This window comes from Rhagoletis pomonella, unplaced genomic scaffold (genome assembly GCF_013731165.1).
Source record: "Rhagoletis pomonella isolate Grant_MI unplaced genomic scaffold, Rhpom_1.0 Rhpom_scaffold_00005, whole genome shotgun sequence".
Classification (NCBI taxonomy): domain Eukaryota; kingdom Metazoa; phylum Arthropoda; class Insecta; order Diptera; family Tephritidae; genus Rhagoletis; species Rhagoletis pomonella.
In genome coordinates, this window is record NW_023458559.1 from 48348630 (window position 1) to 48371344 (window position 22715).

Consider the following 22715-nt stretch of genomic DNA (forward strand, 5'->3'; position numbering starts at 1 on the left):
TTTAAACTAAGATTAGCCAATCAAATGTCGGCCAGCTGTTCAATTTAAACGCAGTCTGCGTGATCTAACATTAAACTGGTACTGCAAAACTAAGCTATTATTATAAAATTTAATAACCCAAATTTAATTTCATAAATCTGTGCAGAATTGTATATAAATATATACATATTTTTTGATACCTGCGAGTACTAAAAATTTCGTCTTTTAAACAATAAAATATTTAGCCGTATGTAGGGTACAAAAAAAAATAAATATATAAAAATAAATAGTAACTAAGCAAACAACGAATACAATAATATTACAGTAAAACCCGCTTAAGTACCTCAAGAAAAATGTCAGCTTTTTGAGGTACTTAGGCGGGTTGGGTACTTAAAAGAACCAGCTTAAGTACCTCGATACGGGTACTTAAGCGAACATAATTATTGATGTAGTTACATCTTCTTGTTAACTTGCATAAATATGTAAATCCTTGAATAAAACATGAACATTTAATGAAGTATACGTAGTTTAAAACCAAGACCGTGGCATTATTTAAGATTTTTCAATAAAAAAAAAAATCATCCCTTAAGAAATACCATATAAACCTAAGCTTAAGATTTTATAGAACACTTAAAGAAAAAAATCACCAAAATTTAAAATTTTTTTCTCAGAAGTGTTTTTTGAGTATTCAGTTTTATAGTCCATTCAATTTTAGTGCAATAATGTGCAAGTTTCAAGTAGCTAAAAATTACCGTTGATGTTTTCGAATTTTTTTGCCGAAGGTGTGTAACGCTGCCACTGAATTTCAAAATATGTAAATATTTTTAGAAATTTTTAAAGATCACTTAAAAGGGGAAAATGGTAAATTATGTACGAACAATTTAGGTACCTAGGCGGGTTGGGTAAATAAGCGGAGAGGTACTTAAGATAGGGATTTTCCTCAGATTACATTCAAAAATTCACATTGCGCAAAAATGTTGGTTACTTATGCCGGTTAGGTACTTAAGCGGGTTTTACTGTACTTAGCTTGCACTTGTTATATTTGGTTTTGTTCTACTTCGAGAATTTCGTGTATATTTCACTAACCCGGTTATGTTATATAAATTGATATACTGAAAAAGTGCGCAGACATTCCGCAACTTTTTTTTTTACAGAATGAAACTATAAACTCCAAGGTATATGTAAATGAAAACATTTTTGCTTGATCCCACATACTTCACAACTATCAAAAACCCCTGGTTTATAATCCTTCCATTAAAAAATAAAATACTTGGTACCATAGTAAAAGGAAAATAAAATCACTTTGTATTGCCTAAATACCTGAGTCAGAAGGTTACATTGCCGATTTTGATTTATCTTTAAAAAAAACTTAGAAATAGCTTGGAAATATGAAGTAACAAATCACTTTTATCACGTTGCGCGCATAAAAAGGAAAAAGCGACGACTTTAAGAGTATATTTCAAGAAACCCGTAAATTTTTTTGGCAAATATTTGATTACATGGTTATGAAGAATTTTATCTACTCTCATATGGTACTAAAAACTTCTTTATATTTTGAAGTTAATTTTTTCAATTACTCCACTGTGCGGCGCGTAGAGAATCTTTTATTTTCGTTTGTATTACCAGTGCGTACATATGCATCCATATATATATATGTCGTTTGCATTTCGCCACGAAGTGCAATAGCAAAACAGTCTGCATGCCGCATTTAACATTTCTGCCTTCTAATAAAGAGTCACATAAGTTAACTAATGGTGCACAAGTCAATTAACGACGCCTTATGCCTGATAATTGAGCGGAATTCATTGGAATTAATGATTACGAATGCGGACAGCGACACCAAAGCTGCGAATCAGGCAGAGATGAGTATATGGCAGAGGTTCCCAAACTTTTTTTCTAGTATACTGGCTTCGGTGGACCCCCTGCTGATACATTTCTAAATATTCCCAAAGCTCGTAAAAAGATGAAATGTGAAGCTTAGATATAACTATGTAAATTTGTATCGCGGCACAGTGATTCGAATAGAACAAGCTAGCTGGACAAAAGTCGACACTGAATTTTGGTATTATAATTATTGAAAATGAAAACCAATATTCTCATTCTTATGAATTAGATACAATTTGTGCATGGGTATTGCACGGGTGAATTCAAAAACTAAACTCGGAGTGGCCAAAATAAAACTAAAATATTTTATTTCTATTATTTTTTATTTCTATTTATTAAAATAATGTGATTACACACTTGCAGGTTATAAAAATAGAGCTCGTAAATCCATCAAAATACTTTTCGCTCTGAGGAATTATATTTTTTAATAGCACTTCGAGCCCTAGCGTTATTTACATTATCTTCACCATAAACTCATCAAATGTTCGGGTCACTCATGACTTTGTACGTGGACTATTTGTAAAATTGTTTATTTGTGCATCATTTTTATTTCTATCGCTCCGAGTTTTAAAGTGAGGCTAAAAATATTTGACACTCACATTTTTAAATCACAAAACTTGAAACAACAAAACGGCTAAGCTTTTTGCGGCAAACTTTTAATTCAGAAACTGGCAATAGAGAAGAGAACGAGTCTAGAAAATTCGATGACAAACAACCAAGCAAGCAAGAAGCACAAAAAGTGTTCCACCGTCTCATCCTCTTCAAGGCAGGATGAGCAAATGTAGTTGTCGTTTACGCCTATTACAGTCAGATGTTTGTGCCACGTGAAGTGACCAGTCAGCAGTCCAACAAGTTGTATGGAATGTTTTCTGCTCAGTGAGAGCAAAGAACTAGAAAGACCTTCTGAGATTGAAGGCAACATTGGTTATGCCCACCTGCATCCCCTCGATGCGTCCCAGTCATTGCTGAGCGAAGTAGGTGTGCTAAAACTGGTTGCAGACCGAGGAATATCTGTTCTGAGCCAATTCTGGTCGAATGGTCAGATGTCTACTGGTACTCCCGGGTGATCTGGCACCCAGAGTAAAGCAAGCTCGTTATGTATACCACCATAATTTGGTAGAAACTTGCATTTTCGAACTAGTTTGGAAGTAGTTAGAGGGCTGGCCAATGCCTTAAGTGCAGCTTGGTTGTCATAGCAGACACGTAAACTCCTTCCCCCCCACCTATGTTCCACCACGTAGTCCAAGGCTTTGAGGATTGCAAATACCTCAGCTTGGAAGACCGAAGCATATTCCCCGACAGAAAAGTGAAGCTTATCCCCATTAAATTCGAAAAAGACCCCAGATCATGACGCAGAGTCGGTTTTGGAGCCATTAGTGAAGATTCGACAAATTGTGAATCCGGTCTCGGTTGTGGAATTAAACCAGCATTCAGTCTCAGGGAACTCAACATTATAGAATCTCTTCAACAAAGGTAATGGAGACGTACTATCCTGTAGCATTGAAAATTTAACAAGTGCTTAAAACTCTGCCGCCAGCAATATTCGCCGCGCCCCACTCACTGTTATACCGACATCCAGTTCTTTTTAGTCTGCAGGTGGCCTTTAAGGCTTTCCCACGTATGAAAGCACAAAGTTACGGTAAGTGCAGCAGTGCGTCAAGAGCACTCTATACCACTCAAAAAAATTAAAGTTAAATAAAGAGGCTATCAAGCAACCATTTTGGTTCTTTACTATCGAAACAAGATACATTTTCGTTGACCCCCACTTACAACTCATATTTTTTATACGCCAACTTAGACCACCATCGAGTCTCCCATGGACCCCTGGGGGTCCACCTAGAACACTTTGGGAATCACTGGTATATATTAAACAGGCAGGCGGACAGTTATGGTTATGGAGCATAAAGTGGCCGAGCGTGGCAAATATGTGGAAGTATTGATGGAGAATATTATTTGTGATGTAATGTGGAACGATTTTCCGTCATCCCTTGTCAAATTTGGTATGAAGACATATTCAGCCCAATTCTGAATATTCCCGAGGATTTCATTTCTCGCGGATTTTACTTTTCTCGAGAATGAAATACTCCTATTCGAAACTGCCAGGGAGCAGCATATTCCCCGAAAATTTGGGAGCAGGAAATTCGAACTTTCGAAGAACTGTTTGACAGTTATTTTGACAGCTCAACTCCCGCCATTTAATTTGCGTGCTTTACACATAAAAGTTGTTTCACATAAAAGATTTTAATTTAGATCGCGATTTTAACTTAGACAACACAAACCTCATTTTATTCGATTCCAACACGGTCTTGGTACCCAGCAAAATTTTACCGTGTTTTAGCTGCCAAAATTTGTCAGCGTGTCAAAGCAGTCTCTAACCAGCTTGGATGTCGTCGTCCTGTTTGAAAGGGCCCGGATAACTATTTGGCTACCTGTAAACAAAACTAGAAAAGCGCCATTCAAACCCTTCTCAAAGTTTTCATTTTGCACAGTTTCAGATTGCGAATATTTCAGCCTGAAACACCCTGGGCCATTTTCCTGTGGGAATTTATCAATTCTTATAGCAGGGGGTTTTAAAGAGAGCTTATATGTGTATACTAGGGCGATTAACCCGGATATCGAATAAACCGGATTTTGGTAATCGAATAAACCGAGATTTTTTAGTACATGTGAACATATTTAAATTCATTACAAAAGAGTGCTACTTAAATCAGAGAAAAGTTCAATTAAGACCGAATGTGAATTTTTTTCACATACTACCTTTGTAAAATAAAACCGGTTTATTCAGTTTTTTCTTAATTTCCTAATTGGGAACCGTTTTTTTTTAGTTGACATTTTTCGAATAACTGGAAAACCGGGTTTGAAAAAAATGCGAATAATTGAACACCCTAGTACATGCCATCTCTCAAAAGTGTAAAAATAGTAAGTTTTGTAAATTATTATATTATCAATTAAAAGGTAATTAGCCAAAGTTAAATTTAGAAAAATTTTAACAATACAAATACAATACAATACAATACAAATAACAATAAATTTTACAAGATATTTCAATTTGGGTGACGAGTACAAGTTATTCAGTTAAAAGATATGAATATGCATTTAAGGGTCGCCAACTTTTCTAAAAAAAGTTTTTTTGAACATTGAAATATTTTTAGTTAAAAACCAGCCATCTATACATTTGGATAAATTTATCTCCAGGGTTTAAAAATATATAGTTAGTCTTGTAAAGTAAATTGTCTGCCAATTTAAAAACTAAAATTAATTAATATATGTATGTTTTTGCAAAATGTTTCAAAGTTATTGCATACTCATCGAAAAGCTTTAAGCATTCTAGCTGCATGAGTACCATCTCCTCGTTTCGTGACTCTGGGTTCGGCTGAGTTCGGTAAAATATTCAAAAAAAGATATAGAGGCAAACTCAGCGGCTTTCGAAAGAAGAAGATTTGTACTTTAAGTAGAAGTAATCGCGAAGCTACCTAACATCAAATAAAGGCCAAAATCGCCCTGAGCTACCAGAAAAATTATGACTCGGATTTGGTTTCAGAACAACGGAAACCTTTCTAAAGTATTTGTGCTATTTTGAGCAAAACAATTTATTAATTTTAAGGTAGAAATAGAAGACCAAAAAAATCCTGAAAGTCAAAACAAAATTATCGGTCCGAAAAGATTCCGAGAAGTCTCGAAAATCCCGAAAGATCAAACAAACTTCGCCTTTAATTTTAGCTTTGAAATTAAATCATTCTGAACGCATATCGTCGATGCTTTTGCAAAACCGCCCATCGATCAGTTGGGAAAACCGGATTTTCTACGTTATTTAGTTACGATTTTTATGTATAAAGATCGATGCCTGGAGTGTAGGGTTTTGCAAAGGCATCGACAAAAGGCAGAATCTCTTCAAAAACTACGGCACTAAAATTTTGATGCAAATTGATGCATATGCATATAATTTTTTGGGTCTATCAGCTCAAAAGACAGTATGTATTTTGAATGAAAATAATTCGGTATATTTATCATTCCCTTAAAATTGCATACCCATTTAATCTAAGATTAGAACGTAGATATATACAATCGCTTTCGGATCATTATAGACGTCAACTCCAAAATTTATGCGATATTCTCCCGATGGCATTGGAAGAAGGGGAAAATACTCCGGTGTCAAAATTAACTTATCGATTATAATGTCATGCTGAAATAGTAAATAGAAGCAAGAATGATAAGCCACATACAGATTTTTTTACTTACAGTATAAGGACAGCTATGATTGATATTTGAATATGAATTTAAAATCTTAAAAATCATGTCCAAAAATTTGAAACGCGTCTTATGCCGCATAAAGTCACAAAAATTCGTTGTTATATTGAAAAGAAAGGGACGATAGCCATTAAATCGTTTGAAGGTTTGCACATGTACCTGCGGAGTAGACAAGTATGTACATAGCTGTGTTATGAAACTTTTCAAAAAATTAGACAACATAATAGAAAATGTGCAGCTTCTAGAATGGACTTAATAATGCTCGGCTCAAAAAGTTGCCTTGTTTTAGTACAAAAAAATACAAACCTTTTCCACTTACCGTCACATTATTCACTGACGCTTCAAAGATATCAATTCGCAACGAAAGCGCAACACTATCTCTGGCCAATGCCTTGAGTTTGCAATAACGAAAATCGGCAAACGACTTGTCGAGCGTTGTACATTTTATATTTGTAAATTTAATCATGGATATAGAAACAGATGTACGCAACGAAAATCCGAGTAGCAAACTTGATATAGAAAGTATTTGCGACAAAGTCATTTTGCAAACTGTTTGAATAATCGCACATGGAATATATTTTATAAATAAACGATAATTTAAAAGCCATTAATGCGCCCAATATATGTAAATGTCTAGCCTCTATTTGATTTTAAATGGTTCATTGATTTTTAACTGTGTGTAAAATGTGGTGAAAGGTTTTCATTGATGGACATTTATTATTTGTTGATAACAATTTTCGAGGAAAATCACTGCAGCTCGATAAGCACCTAATTGGATAGGTAACATTGCAATAACGTCACGTTAGTTAAGTACCTGGCTACAAGTCATAGAAGGAAATAAGAATAGGAAGACTGTAGTAATAATATCAGTAATGTATGGGCTATTTGTACTAAAAGGGGTACACCCTATCATAAACGAGCTTAGGAAAGAGAAAAGAGTGAGCGGATAAAGACACTGGAACCAGACAACAATGCATTGCAGGCTAAGAAGTCACCTACATAAATTCGACATATCGCCGACCGATTCATGCCAATATTGTGTATTGTATGCTGATGCACTTGCTCTTTGAACTGTGTGCCCTATCAAGAAAATGAACGAATAACCTCGACTTACTAAGCATAACATGCCGCTTCTTTTATATGACGAGACGCGCACCGGATACCGCACGAAAATGTGAAGGCTTTTGGGACTTCCTAAAGAACCCTGTTCACGTTGGCGACGGGTACCGAAGTAAAAAGGATGACGCATTCTACGAGCTTTTTAACGACATGGCCATAGTTAAGCGCATAAAAATACAAAGATTACTTACGGTAATGAAATGATCTTATCATTTACAGAACATCTAAGGCTGAACAACGAAAGCAAGGGCGCCCACGATCGCAATGGACGGAGCATATGCAGAAGGATCTGTCTGAATTCGGGATGTACTACAACTGGCCCAACTTCGCAAAAGAGAGGGGCAATGGAATTTTTTTTTGTCTCTATAAAATTTCACAGTAATTTGGTGCTGGTAACAACAAAATACTTAATCGTGATGCCAAAGATGTGAGGCGACTGTCAGCTATTCTCGTGCGCTTCGCTTAGAAATCTAGTTCTTTGATATGTATTGCTTAGGCATCAAGGCATTTGCTAATAAATAAAAGGTTCGTGTGCTGTTTTTAAAAACTCTTGAAAAAATTAAATTGAGCTGCTCCCATCCACGCTATTCACATATTATGTCCTAATCTAACTGTGATCTGCAAGGCATTTTAATAATTTAGGGTACATACGAAAAGCATTGATGCGCAGGTCGTCTTCATACCAAAGAGTGGCAGAGCGTCCCACATGAAGCCTAATAATTTTCTAGTGATCAGCCTTTCTTCTTTCTTTATAAAAATCCGGGAGAGAATATTATTCGGCAAAAGATTTATCCAAACGAGCTATCTGACAGCAAGCGCGTCTTTTCTACAGGTAAATCTGAGGAAACCGCAACCCCATAAAAACTTTTTCGATGTCGAGAAATCCTTGTCACCCAAAAAATAACATTCGGTATTTTACCAGATATAGAAGGAGCCTTTGATAATGTCCTCCCAAAATCGATCGCAGAGTCACTGCTCCAAATTGGGCTGGACCTCTGTTTTCCCCTCAATCGGAGAATTATTCATTCGGAGTTGGGTGCCCTAACTGCAACTTCCAAAAACCATCAAGTACTGGTCGAACTGCTGTAGAACGCATTGAGTATCGTGGGAACCTGGTCGGAGGAATGCGGACTGAATTCCAACCGGTTTTCATTAAAAAGAAAACTAAAATTCTCTTATTTAAACTTCGAATATTAAACTGCGTAAAACTTCGCCAGGAAACGGACCTGTCAACGCTACGTAGAGAAGCGGGCAAGAAAGATCATTGCTGCTCTTTACTCCAGCGAAACGGCTATAGGCAAGAAATGGTGTCTTAAGCCTTACATAGTGCATATCACTAAATAAGCTCGCCAAGGTTCAAAAGGCGACATGCATGTAAGTCACAGGAGCGCTGCCAACTACTCCCACCAATGCTCTACAGCGGCCATAAAAGACTCTGCACTTTGGCTTAAGACTCTATAAGCCAAGTTAAAGCCTATTTTATGACCGCTGGACTTTAATCTGCCTTAAGTAACCACATTAAAACACATTTCGCCGAGAAGGCAAATAAACTTGGAAAATATTCGATACATTCACTCGATTAAAACGCCTTCTACTTAGGCAAGTGACCAGAATTATAATACGAGGAATATATTGAGAGTATGGAACACTACCTATGTCACTACCCTGCTCTCTCGTGGGCGAGAATACGCTCATTTACCCATCACCACTTTGTCTGTCTGGTGGGCCTACGCGAAGCAGGCATTCATTAATTCTCCCGATTTATTAACCTTACCAACTGCTTGTACTTACTTCTAGTTGAACGGACGGGATCGAATACGAGCTTTCAATCGGAATGACAATGGGCAGACTGGGCCTAAGTGTGCCTCACTCCTACATTGGACGCAGGCAGCCATTTTAACCTAACCTAATCTACTAATCGTGACGTTAAGCTATTTTCGAATAAAAAAAAACTTCATTTATCGAACACTCCTTTTGATTAAACTCTAGTCCCACACCTCTCAAAAACAACATTGTGCGTTGCTAAATATAACCGAAAATCGTTCCTGTTTTGCATATTTTTAAACTACGCAAAAGTGTTAGGTACTAAATCTGTTATAACAGGCAGACTACATAGTTTTAGTTGTGTGCCACGTCACACTAAAAGCAAATTATAGTACGCAATAGTCAGAGAGGCAGCATAAACATTACAAAACAACGTCACTACTTTCAATATTGTGATATTATACATACAAACATACACAGGTCTGTATTGTACTTGATTGACCACTTCTTCACATAAGCTTCTTAATCAGCACAATGGGATATAACCACCGACGCAGTTGACGTCACTAGTGCTGAAATTTCCCAAAAGTGTGTCCACCAAACCACATGAAGCGTATGCCAAAGTATGTGCATAATAGATGTATGCATGCGTGTACAAAAACGTGGCCACGGTTGTGAAAGGTTCCTTATTGCGCGCGGGCGTTAAGCGTGCAAATAACTTCTTAAATGAGATGACGTAGTTACTCGTATTTTGAGGTAGGCGCTGGCGTAGATATTAGCTAAATAAATGAATTAAAATGAAAGCTGATAGGAAGTCGAACTTTTGCAACAATATCCTGACTTGCCGCCGAGGGCAAGGAGTTCGGTTTGAAAATAGCTCACAAAATAAAGAATTAAATGTCTAAGTAAATTACGAATGTTTTCTCATTGGCTAACGAAAATTATAACCTTTTGCTGGTTTAGCTTAAGAGGGATATAAATGGTTGAGGGATTCACAGTCGTATTGTTGTAACACGTAAACTTTAAAAGCTTATATAAATGTTTAGAGAACTTGAAACCACAACCAACTATTTTTTAACACTGCGAAAATTCATAATATGACTTTGATGGTACTTTGCGAATCCTCTTAATATATTTTTTAGGCGTTTAAAACGCTTACGACACCGTTGTGAATACACCAAGTATTATTTTCCAGCGAACCTATCGACTTTATTCTTTTCTACTACAGTGAAATCTCGGTATAACGAAGTTGAAGAAATGCTTCGTTATAAATATAGAACACCAAAACCTTGATACAAGGAACGATGCAAAATTTTGGAAAAAATGTGTTACAAGTATAGTTTCATTTTTTTATAACGGTCAACGTATTCAGAATTCGCCATGTACTACTATACTACTATATAGAAGATATTACTAACGGGACTTTAACCGTGAATATATTCCGAAGATTTTCATGTTCAAAATTTCTTCGTCATATCTATGGAGCATTTTTGTACAGGAAATTTCGCAACAGAAAAGTTTTTTCAGAGACTCAGTAGTAAAAAATTTTGTAGTATTGAGTTTCTCGCCTTACCAAGGTTCGTGATATCGAGGTTTCACTGTATATTAATAATGTCAATTTCTTTTGTTAAGCTCGAGAATCACTCATCTAAGGAAAAGGGGTGTTAGCTGACGGTGACCAAGCAGGCGCAGCATAATTTAGAATCGGATGGCCAACTGCTTTGTCTTTACGCTAAGCGCTGCCGGCGATGGCCTTGTTGCGGCTCTGTACTTATGGACCCCTACAATTTTTTGGTTATTAATCGTCGGAATCAGTGTGCCATCGACGTGGGTGATAAATTGCAGTTTTTCACCTCTTCGTCCAGCTGGTTAAAGGGTCGACAAGGTGGAGAGAGTAAGATCCCGTGCATCAGAGAGATGTCCGCCTACTTTCAAGCAGCGATGCCAATATATGTAAATATATCTTCTGCGTAAAAGATGAATGTAAGCCCATCGGCTGCCTGAAGCAGCTTCGAAATGTGGAAGTTAAACAATATAGGAGAAAGGACACCACCCTGGAAGGCCGTTTATTTAATTCTTCAAGGCTTCGCGTTTTGACCTCGAAAAAGTACTAACGACTGTTGGGTGAGAGAGATGATGCCGCAATGTCTTGTAGTAGCGTGGAATGAGAAACGGTGTCAAATGGCTGGCTGTTTAATTTTCCTCTTAAGACAAGCGTGGTTTCCATCAGTTTACTGTTTCATAGTTAAGGTATGTGGGCTAGTTCCGAATGGTGGAAAGTTGTCTGCAATAGTCGGCCCTAGTCTGGTTCCGTTTCGCTAGCCCAATCAGTGGTGGAAAAGCGTAGCTGTGTGTAGGTAGGTAAGCAGGTAGGAGTGGCTGCTGCCTGATAGATATAAGACCCATGGTATTACCACAGTCTAATTCCATTCGTACAACTCCACATCGAAACAACCAAGGTCACCTGAATTTGGGTGTTAAACTACAGCCACCGCGATACTCCCCAAAGGGGTGTACCCAAGAATAGGCCAAAGAAATCTCTGGGGTATCCTGTTCTCGTTGCCCGTAATTCTGCTAATTCGGAATCGTCTTTCGGTTCTGCTTCTTCAAAGTGCGGAACATTTACACAGGAGATAAAGACCGTTTCCTCCTCTTCGTAGTTCATACTGCTTCTGCAATATCTTCGGAAAGGCACGCCGCGCCTTTCATCATGTTTGCTATTCGACAGTGTCCGGTTAGAGCTTCCACAACGTTAGATATGTCCTCTCTTCTCAGAGAGTATACGCTTTGTGACCATTTCCGATCCCCTATAGACTACGTCTGCCTAGTTATTCCACAAGTCGTACTTTGTCTCCATCTTTCGCCAGCTTGTTTGTATACAAATTCTCTAAATACCAGTTTGCAAGTAATATATGGCATACCAATCCGTTCTTTAGAAGGAAGAATCTGCTTGGTTGAGCCTTTCCTTGCAAATTTATCTGTAATACAGTTTTCCTCTATGTCACTATGACAGGTATTAAACAAATGAGCCAGTTACCAAATGTGAGAAAAAAGGCTGCTCACAACTGTAACTGAATTTCGCGTATTTTATAAAAATCGTGAATTGTCTTGTGATAGTCCTTCTTTACTTCTTCAAAATAAGAATCCTAGTTTCATACAAACTAAATTTTTTATACTACCACCTGTCAAGAAATTAACTTAAATTCGAAGTATTTAATGAGTTAAATGAATTATTACAATATGGATGTCGATAGTTGTATCCCAGAATTGGTGATTCTAAGAACAAAAGTGTCATAACGGTTTTTAAAGATAATTGCATGATTTACACTTTTGTCTAACCTATTTTTATGATAAACCTTACCGTTTAGCTGAAAAATGGAAAAAATAAATTTATGTGACATTTGACATTGAAATTTTTTTTTACAGATCTGGGATCAATTAGGACTTTTCACATCTCATTTATAGTGGTGTTCGTTACATTCACACCAATTTTCAGCTTTATGCGAATTATTGCAACCTTGAAAATTTAACTTGACCGGACTAATAGTAAATAGTTTGACAAATGATAATTTATGGAAAAAAATGTTGCTACTATTTATTTTGAAAAAAAAAGTTGTAGTGAAAAGTCCCCATCTCAAAATACCACATGTACGTTGGGTGCGAATGCGCGCCATACCCAAAATTAGGCACTAATGTCTTTTCGTTGCTTTGAATTATAATTTAATAATTTAGGACAGTGAGATTTTTATCGAAAACAATTAACTAAAACTTAAATAAAGTTCATTTTAATTAATAGTAATGCTCTACCTACAAGTGTAACAGTTTTGGGCCGAAGTTTTCGCTTCAAATTGATAGTTCTTACATATCTCTAATAACTGTGAATACTTAGAATTTTTAGAAAGCAAAATGTTCGCAACGAAGCTACAGTAATAATCTCCGCGCTTACAACAAATTTCGTACAACTCTGTGAAGTGAACCTCAGAGCACGATAATCATAATAGTTTATTGGGCACCAAACTAACGTAGTCGCAGTGAATGCACAATATACTCGTAATTATTAGTTCTACAACAATTACAGTTTTTAAATGCCAATATGAAAATTGACTTCAAACATTTTTTCAGTCGAAGTAGGCATGTACGCCAAAACACTGTACTGTTATATTTTGCTGGTTTTTGGCAACGGCGTGCTTTGGACAAATCATGAACGACGGATTCCATTTGTGCACGCAACTCAAATTGTTTTCACAAATGTGCAATGCCACTCGGAAAATAAGACTCTTTGTGAATTCAAGCAATGCGAATTAAAGCTATTAAAACGTGGATTTAGTGAGTTGAATATATATTTAAATGTCAAACAAAAGGCAGACAATGTGACGGTAAGCAAATTATAATCGCGCAATTATAAAGCATAGCACTGTATGATCGATATGATTATAAAATACTATGTGAGTTACTATAATCTGCGTGATAATTCAATTCTTCGCCGTTTCCTTTATTTTCATCTTCTTTCAGGTCAGAGCGGAGTTGTTTCGCAAAACTAACGGTTACACACCCTTTATGTATAATTTTACTGTGGACTTTTGTGACTTCAAAAGGAATCCACAACGCAATCCTGTCTTGCATATATTCTTCAGATTTTTGGAACGGAATAGCAATTTGAATCATACGTGTCCTTATGATGTAAGGCCATTTACTAAGTACTAAGTAATAATTTCGTTGAATTTCATATTTCTCTTACAGCACGATGTCATTTTGAAGAATTTTGTGATGCCAGATGGTGTATTGATGCTACTGCCATATCCCAAAGGCGATTATATGGTGCAATTAAATTTCGCTGCACGCAACAAATGGCTAATTTTTGTAAAAGTATTTGTTACGCTGACCGAATAATCGGATGGGTTGAAAATCGCCGAATGCAAGCAGTAAGAAAAAACGATTTCCTTTCGAAAAAAGTTTTAATAAAAAGTAACCTAAGTTAAACTTAGAATTTTTCTTCTTCTAGCTATTTCAACTGGTAGCGAAAATTTTCATAGCCCAGTTGGTCCGTTCACTCTAAATCCTAATGACTTGTGTAACGTCGTTTAAAGTACAACCCAAACAGATTGTATTTTTATGGGAAGCTGTTTTTTTTTTGTTTTTTTTATGCTTTTATGTTGAGTTGAACCGGGCTTGAACCCAGGCCCTGGTACCGCGCACTGCCAACCACTACACCACAGCGGCCGCACATTAGCGACAGGCGTGGTCAAAAAATCTCGACTTTGCTTTATGCTATGCTAGGATAAAATACGAGTTTTTAAGTAGGTGGCAACCCCACTTGAAAAAAATAAAAGCTGTTGTACTTCAGAAGGCCATGCCCTTTAATTGGCTATCTTATTTTGTTATCCAACGAACAGTGAAGATAGAGGCTAAGTCTTTTCGTTTGACAGTGACGGTGCAGAGCTGCTTCGTTTATAAAGATTGAATATAGTAATTTTCTAAGCAGGTGGCAACCCTACTCAAAAAAATAAAGCATTTATGCTTATTAAGAGGCCTTTCTCTTTCATTTGACACCTAATTTTTTGTAATCCAACGAACTTTGCATATCTTATAATTTTTAAGACAGGTGGCAACCCTATAAAAATTCTAAATTCTATCTATACAGAATATATTAGAGAAAATCTCGTCCAAATTCGTTTAATAGTTTTCGATGTTAGCGCATTTAAGGAATCTCTACTTTCCCGTATACTATGTATAGATAAATTAGGAACTTTTAAATAGGTGGCAACCCTACTAAAAAAAATTAAAGGTTTTGAACATGCGAAGGCCATGACTTTTCACAGTAATCCAACGAGGGGTGAAAATCTTTTAATTTTTTAACAGGTAGCAGCAAGACTTAGGGCTGGTTTCTCCAATTCAACTCAACTTAGTTTAGCAAATTTTTTTAGACTTGGTCAAGAATAAGCTGTGTAAAAAGTAGGCTTACTTTTAAGTCCAAAAAATGGCTAAACTAAGATAAGTTGAGTTGGAGAAACCAGCCCTTAGACTTGACTTGACATACCTAGAAACTTAGAAACGATTACTCTCCGTGTCATCTAAGCGTATCCGTGTAAGCGTATCAAATTGAGATTGTTTTAATTTTATTTTCTGTATTTATTTGAATGTCCTTTAGTTTTCGAGATTAGCGCAGGAAACTCGGCTTTCCTTTATACTATGTATCCTTTATCCTTTAGTTTTTGTATAGCATGAAAAATAAATAAAAGCACATTACACGTTCCTAAAAGTTTGTTTCAATATATATTTTGTTATTTTTTTATTGATACATAATATATTTATTTGATAAATTTTTGGATTTGTTTCTGATATTTATTTCAAAAAAAAAATTTGTTTCTTAATTTTATTTATTTTTGGTTGTGAAGCTAAGAAGAGCAATATGGATAATTAATAACATTAATGTAAGTTCAATCGAATCTCTTTTTCGATTTGAGTTATTATTATTAGGGCCATTCCATTTACTCCAGAATGTGATCAATTGTGAATTTTGACTGTGTCGTCGGAACTTATACGAAAGGGAAAGATATTTTTTAACATATAACGATAACTAATGTATAAAATTGCTTTAACGAAAATTCCAAACGATTTCTTAGTTTTATTAACTATCATTAAAATGAATGTGACTAGTGGGACACTGAAAAGAACTCTATTTTACCCTTGTGCACTCAAAGATGAATTTTAGCCAAAACACTTAATTTTCACGAACGATGTATTTGTGTTGTGAAAAATGAATTATACGCTTTCGTTTTCAATAGAAATTAGGCTTATATAATCTTCATAGAAATGTTAAAAAATATTTAAAGTTGTGGCTCGTGGGACATCTCCTTGTGACCGGTGTAAATTAATTATGCATGAAATAAAAGTTTCCATAGACTAAAAATTAAAAAGAGGTTACTACTGAAATAGAGATAACTAGGGCATATTTACATTTATGTCGCTTTCCTCTTTTCAATGGAATGACCCATTACCAACAAACCTTTAAATTTTCAGTAAAAAAATGTTGAAAATTCGAAAAACTTGCACCACCAATGTCATCGAATGGATAAGCAATGTTCTAAACTCGAAAAAATCGAATTTCAACTCCCCACTACCCATCCCTAATGAGCGAGCGGCTGAATGGCTTCAAATCGGCTACCATCCTTGGGAGGTGTGCCGTCCGCAACATATTTACCAGATGGGAGTTACAGTCGGGAGTTTAACTCTTGTCAGGTTCCCCAGACAATAATTTCTCCCAAATTCGATTTTATTGGTAGTTGTTTACTCTTTCCTCCAGCCTGAATGAATGACCGATATATTGTGTTCGGTCTTACTAGTCGCCATGGAATCATCGATAATGTTCTTGTATCGTATCGGGCGTTGACTATTTCTCGACATGTCCAGTGTCATTCTGAGTAGGGACCGAAAATAATCGTTAAACATAATTTTTATTTTCATAATTGAGGGTATTCACACCTGTCTGATTATCAGGTTAAAAGTTATTATTCTCTCCGTCCCTGATGAATACAAAAATTTTTCCTCTTAATTACAAGGTTCATAGAGCCTTATAATACCAAAAGTAAAAAAAATATTCAAAAGTTGTTTTGGGTAGCTATTAGGGCTACCTCAAATTTGTGCAATATATTGTACAAAAGTCCGCAAAGGAGTAAAAGCACTCAAGAAAACTCAGTAAATATTTCACTTAGTTTGACGGAACAAAACTTTTATTTCATTGAAAATGAACTTATGTATGTACAAAATAATTGATTTTACTGCAGATATGTTATATCTTATATCTTTTTAAGTATCTTTAGTTAAGTTTGCATTAAAAATTTTTTTTTCTCCATGAGAAGAGAATTATATAAAGAAATTTTGAAAAATTTCAGATACAATTACAATTTAAAATACAAATGACCCGTTTTAATAAACCTTCCCGGTTTTTCTGCCTTCAGTAGATCAAAAAATCAAAAACCTACCAGTTACTGCAACAACAGCGCACAAGCTCTTCAAAAACCTCCCTAATTGCCTGTTCAACTGCAACCTTTGCGGACGTTTGTACAGTATATTGGACAAGACACTTACAACCTTTCAGTGTAAGTGTACAATATATTGTACATTTTTTTAATACCTCGGGAAAAATATTTTAAATCATGATAGTTTAATTTTAGCATTTTTATATGATGAAATGCTTTTTTATATTTCCATACTATGTGCTTTTATTAGCGATTTTACTTGACTTTCACGTATTTTTTTTACAGTAAATTACCACAACTTGCGTGTCACTGGAATTCAAAAATATTAATAAGATTTTTAGTAGCACGCTTCCAATGTTACAAAATATTAAATGTACAATATATTGTACAAATGCAGGGAAAGGGGTAGTGCATTTTGTTTTTGTAAAGTGAGATGAAACTATAACCATAAAACCATATACTTAACCTGAGAAGAGGTCAGGTGTGAATGGCCGAAATATTTCAAAATTGTTATTCTTAGATTTTTATTTTTTTTCGATCAAGAATAATTGCTAAAGTTGCATTTTTATTTTTCCCCAAAGAAAATTCATGTAAGATGGTGTTGTTTCATCAGCTGTGAATCAGCTGTTTTTCGTTAGTGAGTGAAAACGGGAGAGTGTTTGTATTTTCTGTCGCCTAAAAGCAAAAACCAAATTCTGGTAAATTTTGTATTTGTTGAATCGATATCACCTAATATGAATTCACATTGATTTTTTCGGAAAAATTTAATTGTTATTTTGTGATTTTTGTTATTTTTCGATCAAAAATAATTGCTATTTTGGATTTTAACTTTTTTCGGTTATTTTCAACCATTATGATTGAGACTGTTTTTATAACCAATTTAAAACTTTTATGATCGAAAAAATAAAAATCAAAAAATATATGAAGATCTTAACGGTTACTCTTGTTGTTTTTATTTTTATCCAGACCATCCGATACCCAAAAACAGATAAAAGGTAGAGGGAAAGAAACAGTACACAACGGTGGAGCATCGTGCCATAGGAGGGGACACTGTATCCGTCAGAAAGCCATCGATTTAAAACCATTCATTAGGCAAGGAAACGCATTAAATTCCGAATTAGTGGAAGCGGGTAATACGATACACTCCAAGGCTGAATTAATAGAATTTGGCAAAAGCGGGGTCACCTCTCAAAGAATACGACACCTCGTAGCGCCCAGACATGTAAGATTGGCTAGGCATCAAAAATTTATGACCCTGCTGCTGCGAAACGCCTCAATCATACGTTTTAAGTTGCTCGACGGCTTAGAAATCAAAACTTTGCAAAGAAAGCATACAAATATGTATTCTTGTTCTCTCTCTAACCCTTTTAGTACATACCAAACGACCGACAGAAGGGTCCTCTTAAGACTGCGTTCTTTGCCTAAACGAAACCATAATCGATTAAAGTCTCCGGCATCATGTGAATGTATGTGCGATTTGCTAGGAGATTGTGCTCAAGCTAACCTGATCTTTTAGAAAAACAAGTCGGACCCTTCTTCATGTACAAGATCTGCAGATCTTCACTAAAATTAGTGATGTTGAAAACATCGCCGGCGGGTAGAACTGTTCAGAGCTATCACACCTATTTATATGGATGCGCACAAAGTAAATTTTCTCTCTGAACATCACTGATCATGGTTGCCATTTTTAAAACTCTATTCTTGATCAGGACTACATTTTAATCAAAAATTTGCCTCATAAATTTATTGAAGTTTTGAACATTACATAGAAATAATATTTTACTCCTCAGTGACTTGTATATATGATTTAACTGTAACTTTCCAATCGTTGTTTACCGCAAAGCTTATTTTCAAAAGGTAGTCACCCATTGGCCACGGCAGTGATTGCAGATGTTTACTTTCAAGCACAAGATCTTTGATTATAATGTCATGCTGGAAATGAATTGGAATATTTAAAATTACTATAAAAAGTACTTGGGAATTTTACTTTTACTTTACTTTTACTTCACTACCGAGCTACTTACATCGTACGGACATGTGTGGTTTATATTTGAATACTTTTCTACCGCATCCAATATCATTTTGCCAAAAGGTGTTTGCTTTCTATACTTAATAAATCGACAAAAATCCGTAGTAATGTTAAACATGAAGGGACGATAGCCATTTGCTTTTTTATACACATCCGCGTTTACACCGACATTGGTCACTGGTACTTGATATAGTTTTGCGGACAACGAGAGGGCGACTTGATTGCGGGATAAAGCTTTCAATCTGCATTGGCGAAAATCAACGAAGGATTTATCAAGACTAATACACTTAAAATTTGTAAATTTTATATAGGCAATTATCGTTGAAAAATTAATAAAGGCACAGTAAAATGCTGCTACAAATTTAATTGTGTTCAGTAATTTCATTTTGACCGCAAGGCAGGTGAGCCACTGACGATATGGAATATAAAATCTAACGAAGGTTAATAAAACTAAACGTATCTGGTGTAAGATTGTAGACAAACATAATTATGTTTGCCACCATTAATGCCTGCTTGACAATACGAGGACTACTCCAGATATTCTGCGCCTAAGCAACACTAACAGGGCAATTGTGGCAATTATGTGTCTTTCAACTCACGACTGTCTGTCGAAAGACAAAAGCCTTCTGGCAACTAGCTTGAAATTATTTTCCTGTCTTTCGAAAGACTAATTGAAAATCTGTTCATGAGGAAGCCTTAGCGTTATTCCGTGTGTGTTTTAGCAATAAGTTGTCTAAATGTTAAATTAAATAAAAACTATATGTTTTCCTTTTTAAAACAATAAAATCTAAAAATTAAAAGAAAACTATATTAAAAAAAAAGAAAAAATAAATAAAATAAGTTTTTAAAAGTTAAATTAAATTAAAAATTAAATAGTATTCTTTTTAAAATAATAAAATCAAAAGGTTAAATAGGAGAAACATAAAATAAGTTCCTTAAAATTTAGTTTAATTAAACAAAAATTAGTTTTCTTTTTAAAACAATAAAATCTAGAAAGTAAAAGCAAATTAAAAGTAAATAAATTTAATCTAAAAATCAAAAAAAAATCTAAAAGATTTATTTCGTTTTTAAACAACAAAATCCAAAAGTAAAAAAATTAAATTACAAAAAAAAATATAAAAACAAATAAAAAAGTTTCTAAAAATTAAAAAATATAAAAAAGTATTTTGCTTTTTAAAACAATAAAATAAAAAAAAATTAAAACAAATTGAATTAAAACAAAAAAAATAAATACAACCATAGGAAGAAATAAAAACAGTTTCTAAAAATTTAATGAAGGGAAAAAAATACTTTTGCTTTTTAAAACAATAAAATCTAAGGACCTAAGGAATTTTAAATTAAAAAACATAAATTCAATGAGTTTCTTATAATTAAGTAGATCTAAAAAATATGTCGCGTTTTAAAACAATAAAATCTAAAAATGAAAAGAAAACTAAAATGAAAAGAAAATTTAATTAAAACTTTATAAAAAAAAAGATAAAATAAATAAAAAATAAGTTGCTTAAAATTAAATGAGTGTGAGAACTTATATTTTATTTTTAAAAATTAAATAAATCTAAAATATATTTTTCGCTTTAAAACAATAAAATCAAAAAATTAAAAGAAAATTGAATTAAAAAATTAAAGTTCTATTAAAAAAAAACAAATCTGTTCCTTAAATTTAAATTAAATAAAAAGAATTACTTGTTAAAACCATAAAAAAAATTAAATAACAGAAAAAACAAGTGCTAAAACTTAAAAGAAATTAAATTTCCTTAAAAAAATAGAAACTAAAAATTTAAAGAGGATTAAATTAAAAAAAATATAATTAAAAAAATTAAAATTAAATTGAAAATATATATATATTTTTTTAATAATAAAAACTACAAACTAAAAGAAAAATAAAAAATACAAGAAATTTTTAGCAAAAAAAAACGACTTAAAAAAATATAAACATATATATTTCATGATCCAATGATCGGATCTAAACCAGATTAGTACGGGACCACCTCTGAGACACTACCTTTCCGATGCAAAAAGACGAAGAATCGAAATCGGGTGACGTGGTCCAAAGTTATGCGCTAACATACATAAAAAAAAAATATTCCGACGAACTGATAACCTCCTCCTTTGCCCTATAAGTGTGGACTAGCTCGGAAATAGTGCAGCAATTAGCTCAATTTGCCAGTCGTTTAGGTGGTGTAAAAATGGTTTGAGAAAATAAGATCGCGTTACATTTTTGGATCTACATACATGCATATGATTATGGGACAGAAACGAAACCAGAATCCGCTGTGGGGCTTTTATAAGACTATACAAATGTAATTAACTGACGTGTAAATATTTGTTCGTCCGCCGTTGGTGGCCTATGACTGTTTTTCTGTCAAAATTTATGTTTTGGAGTCATCTCGGTCGGAGTGCAAAAAATGCTTTGAAAATTTGAAAGCAGTCTTCATTTATAAAACAAAAATATTAGTTTTTCATTTTGAAACGCAAAATATTTTAATCAGCCCTCGTATTAGTTGAAGAGTAAATGTATGTAACATTACATAGGCATAAATACAGTGGGGGATCTAGAAACGTGTGAAATGGGGGTTCTATCTTGCTTCTAGAGACCTACATAGTATGTACTTTGGAACATTAAAGGGGGCGATAGACGTATACTGGTATATTTTATAGAAAACAAACTACCTATGGAACTGGAATGAGTGAATATTTTACTAACACACAACTGCGATTATTCATTTCTCTACTTGCCAGATATATTTTTAATTAGTCCAAGAAGTCATCGCAAAATCTTTTCCTAGCTATCACGACCAAAGCACTTTCCCCGAACGAGGCTTTTTACGCTTTCGATAGTTTTAACATGCATCAACAAAGTCTCGTGATTTAGTAAATCTAATCCTCTGAAAATGGCAGCACCACAAAGTATAAAAATGAGCTTCCCGCACCCCTTTACTGATACGCTTGTGCTTTCTCGAAATATTAACCTGCCTACTGAACCATAAAGCAAAATTAAAAAATCGTTAACTGTTCATGTAAAATTAAGTTTCATTTTAGGCAGAATAGTTAGTTTATAAACAATCTAATTAAGCTGCTTATTAGCCTACAATTAGCTTATTTTTGTGGGAGACCGTTTTAGAGGGTAACAGCGGAGCTTGCGTTAAACAGAAAGACTACTGTGCTCAGAAGAGCATTGTTTGCACTCTCCAGAGGGAACCGGGATGGATAGCGATACGGGCCGTTCACCCAACCCTGGCTGCGATAGCTGAACTGAAATTGCGGATACTTTTATATGCGAGTATTTTAATACATAAAAATTTCGTTTTTCTGTGGTTTTTGGGCGACTGGTAATAAAAATTGATCATATTGACGAATGACCACGACCAGACTCCACTTCTAGTCATATGTACATTACCATGAGACAGATCGTTTGCTGAGTCCGCCGCCACCCTCTCCCACCCCCAGTGTTGCCAGGTTTTCGGCATGAGAAAACGCCCCTCTTGGTCTGAAAAAACGTCATTTCCTACCCAAAAACGTGTTTTCCATGTATGCACACAGAATTGTTCTTATTAAACTTTTATTGTATACAAAGGTACTTATGTACGTAAGGTATATTAAAATGTCATTTCGACAGAGCGCATTTAAAAGTCATTAGTGGTATTCACCAAAGTGAGCAAGTGGCCTGGCACTCTGGCAAAACAGCAGATGAGCTCAAGCAACGACTGTTGACA

At 34.7% G+C, this 22715-nt stretch overlaps 4 protein-coding genes across 4 annotated transcripts in view; 1 reads left to right on the forward strand and 3 right to left on the reverse strand.

Moving 5' to 3' along the window:
* LOC118739087 (dual specificity protein phosphatase Mpk3-like) overlaps nt 1–22715 on the reverse strand; it is a 228948-nt gene that overhangs the window by 150873 nt on the left and 55360 nt on the right. The gene's annotated exons all lie outside the window — the stretch shown is intronic.
* On the reverse strand, nt 5897–6652 carry LOC118739716. The gene is made up of 3 exons (XM_036471228.1): nt 6431–6652; nt 6103–6270; nt 5897–6046 (listed from the first exon to the last, which is right to left on the reverse strand). The coding sequence occupies exons 1-3, from the start codon at nt 6650–6652 to the stop codon at nt 5897–5899; spliced, it is 540 nt and encodes a 179-aa protein (XP_036327121.1).
* Nucleotides 13128–13884, forward strand: LOC118739718. Its single transcript, XM_036471229.1, has 3 exons — nt 13128–13370; nt 13507–13674; nt 13735–13884. Exons 1-3 carry the CDS (start codon nt 13128–13130, stop codon nt 13882–13884), a joined length of 561 nt encoding a protein of 186 aa, XP_036327122.1.
* Nucleotides 18716–19387, reverse strand: LOC118739719. The gene is made up of 2 exons (XM_036471230.1): nt 18998–19387; nt 18716–18905 (listed from the first exon to the last, which is right to left on the reverse strand). The coding sequence occupies exons 1-2, from the start codon at nt 19385–19387 to the stop codon at nt 18753–18755; spliced, it is 543 nt and encodes a 180-aa protein (XP_036327123.1). The 3' UTR covers nt 18716–18752.

What these genes read in the sequence shown, in the direction of transcription:
- LOC118739716 (XM_036471228.1), bottom strand. Translation starts at nt 6,652, where the DNA reads ATGACTTTGTCGCAAATACTTTCTATATCAAGTTTGCTACTCGGATTT. An exon ending in CGTCAGTGAATAATGTGACG is followed by an intron (nt 6,271 to 6,430) that starts GTAAGTGGAAAA and finishes TCTACTCCGCAG; the next exon opens with GTACATGTGCAAACCTTCAA. An exon ending in ATCATAGCTGTCCTTATACT is followed by an intron (nt 6,047 to 6,102) that starts GTAAGTAAAAAA and finishes TTACTATTTCAG; the next exon opens with CATGACATTATAATCGATAA.
- LOC118739718 (XM_036471229.1), top strand. Translation starts at nt 13,128, where the DNA reads ATGTACGCCAAAACACTGTACTGTTATATTTTGCTGGTTTTTGGCAAC. An exon ending in AAAAGGCAGACAATGTGACG is followed by an intron (nt 13,371 to 13,506) that starts GTAAGCAAATTA and finishes ATCTTCTTTCAG; the next exon opens with GTCAGAGCGGAGTTGTTTCG. An exon ending in ATCATACGTGTCCTTATGAT is followed by an intron (nt 13,675 to 13,734) that starts GTAAGGCCATTT and finishes TTTCTCTTACAG; the next exon opens with CACGATGTCATTTTGAAGAA.
- LOC118739719 (XM_036471230.1), bottom strand. Translation starts at nt 19,387, where the DNA reads ATGAAATTACTGAACACAATTAAATTTGTAGCAGCATTTTACTGTGCC. An exon ending in ACCACACATGTCCGTACGAT is followed by an intron (nt 18,906 to 18,997) that starts GTAAGTAGCTCG and finishes ATTCATTTCCAG; the next exon opens with CATGACATTATAATCAAAGA.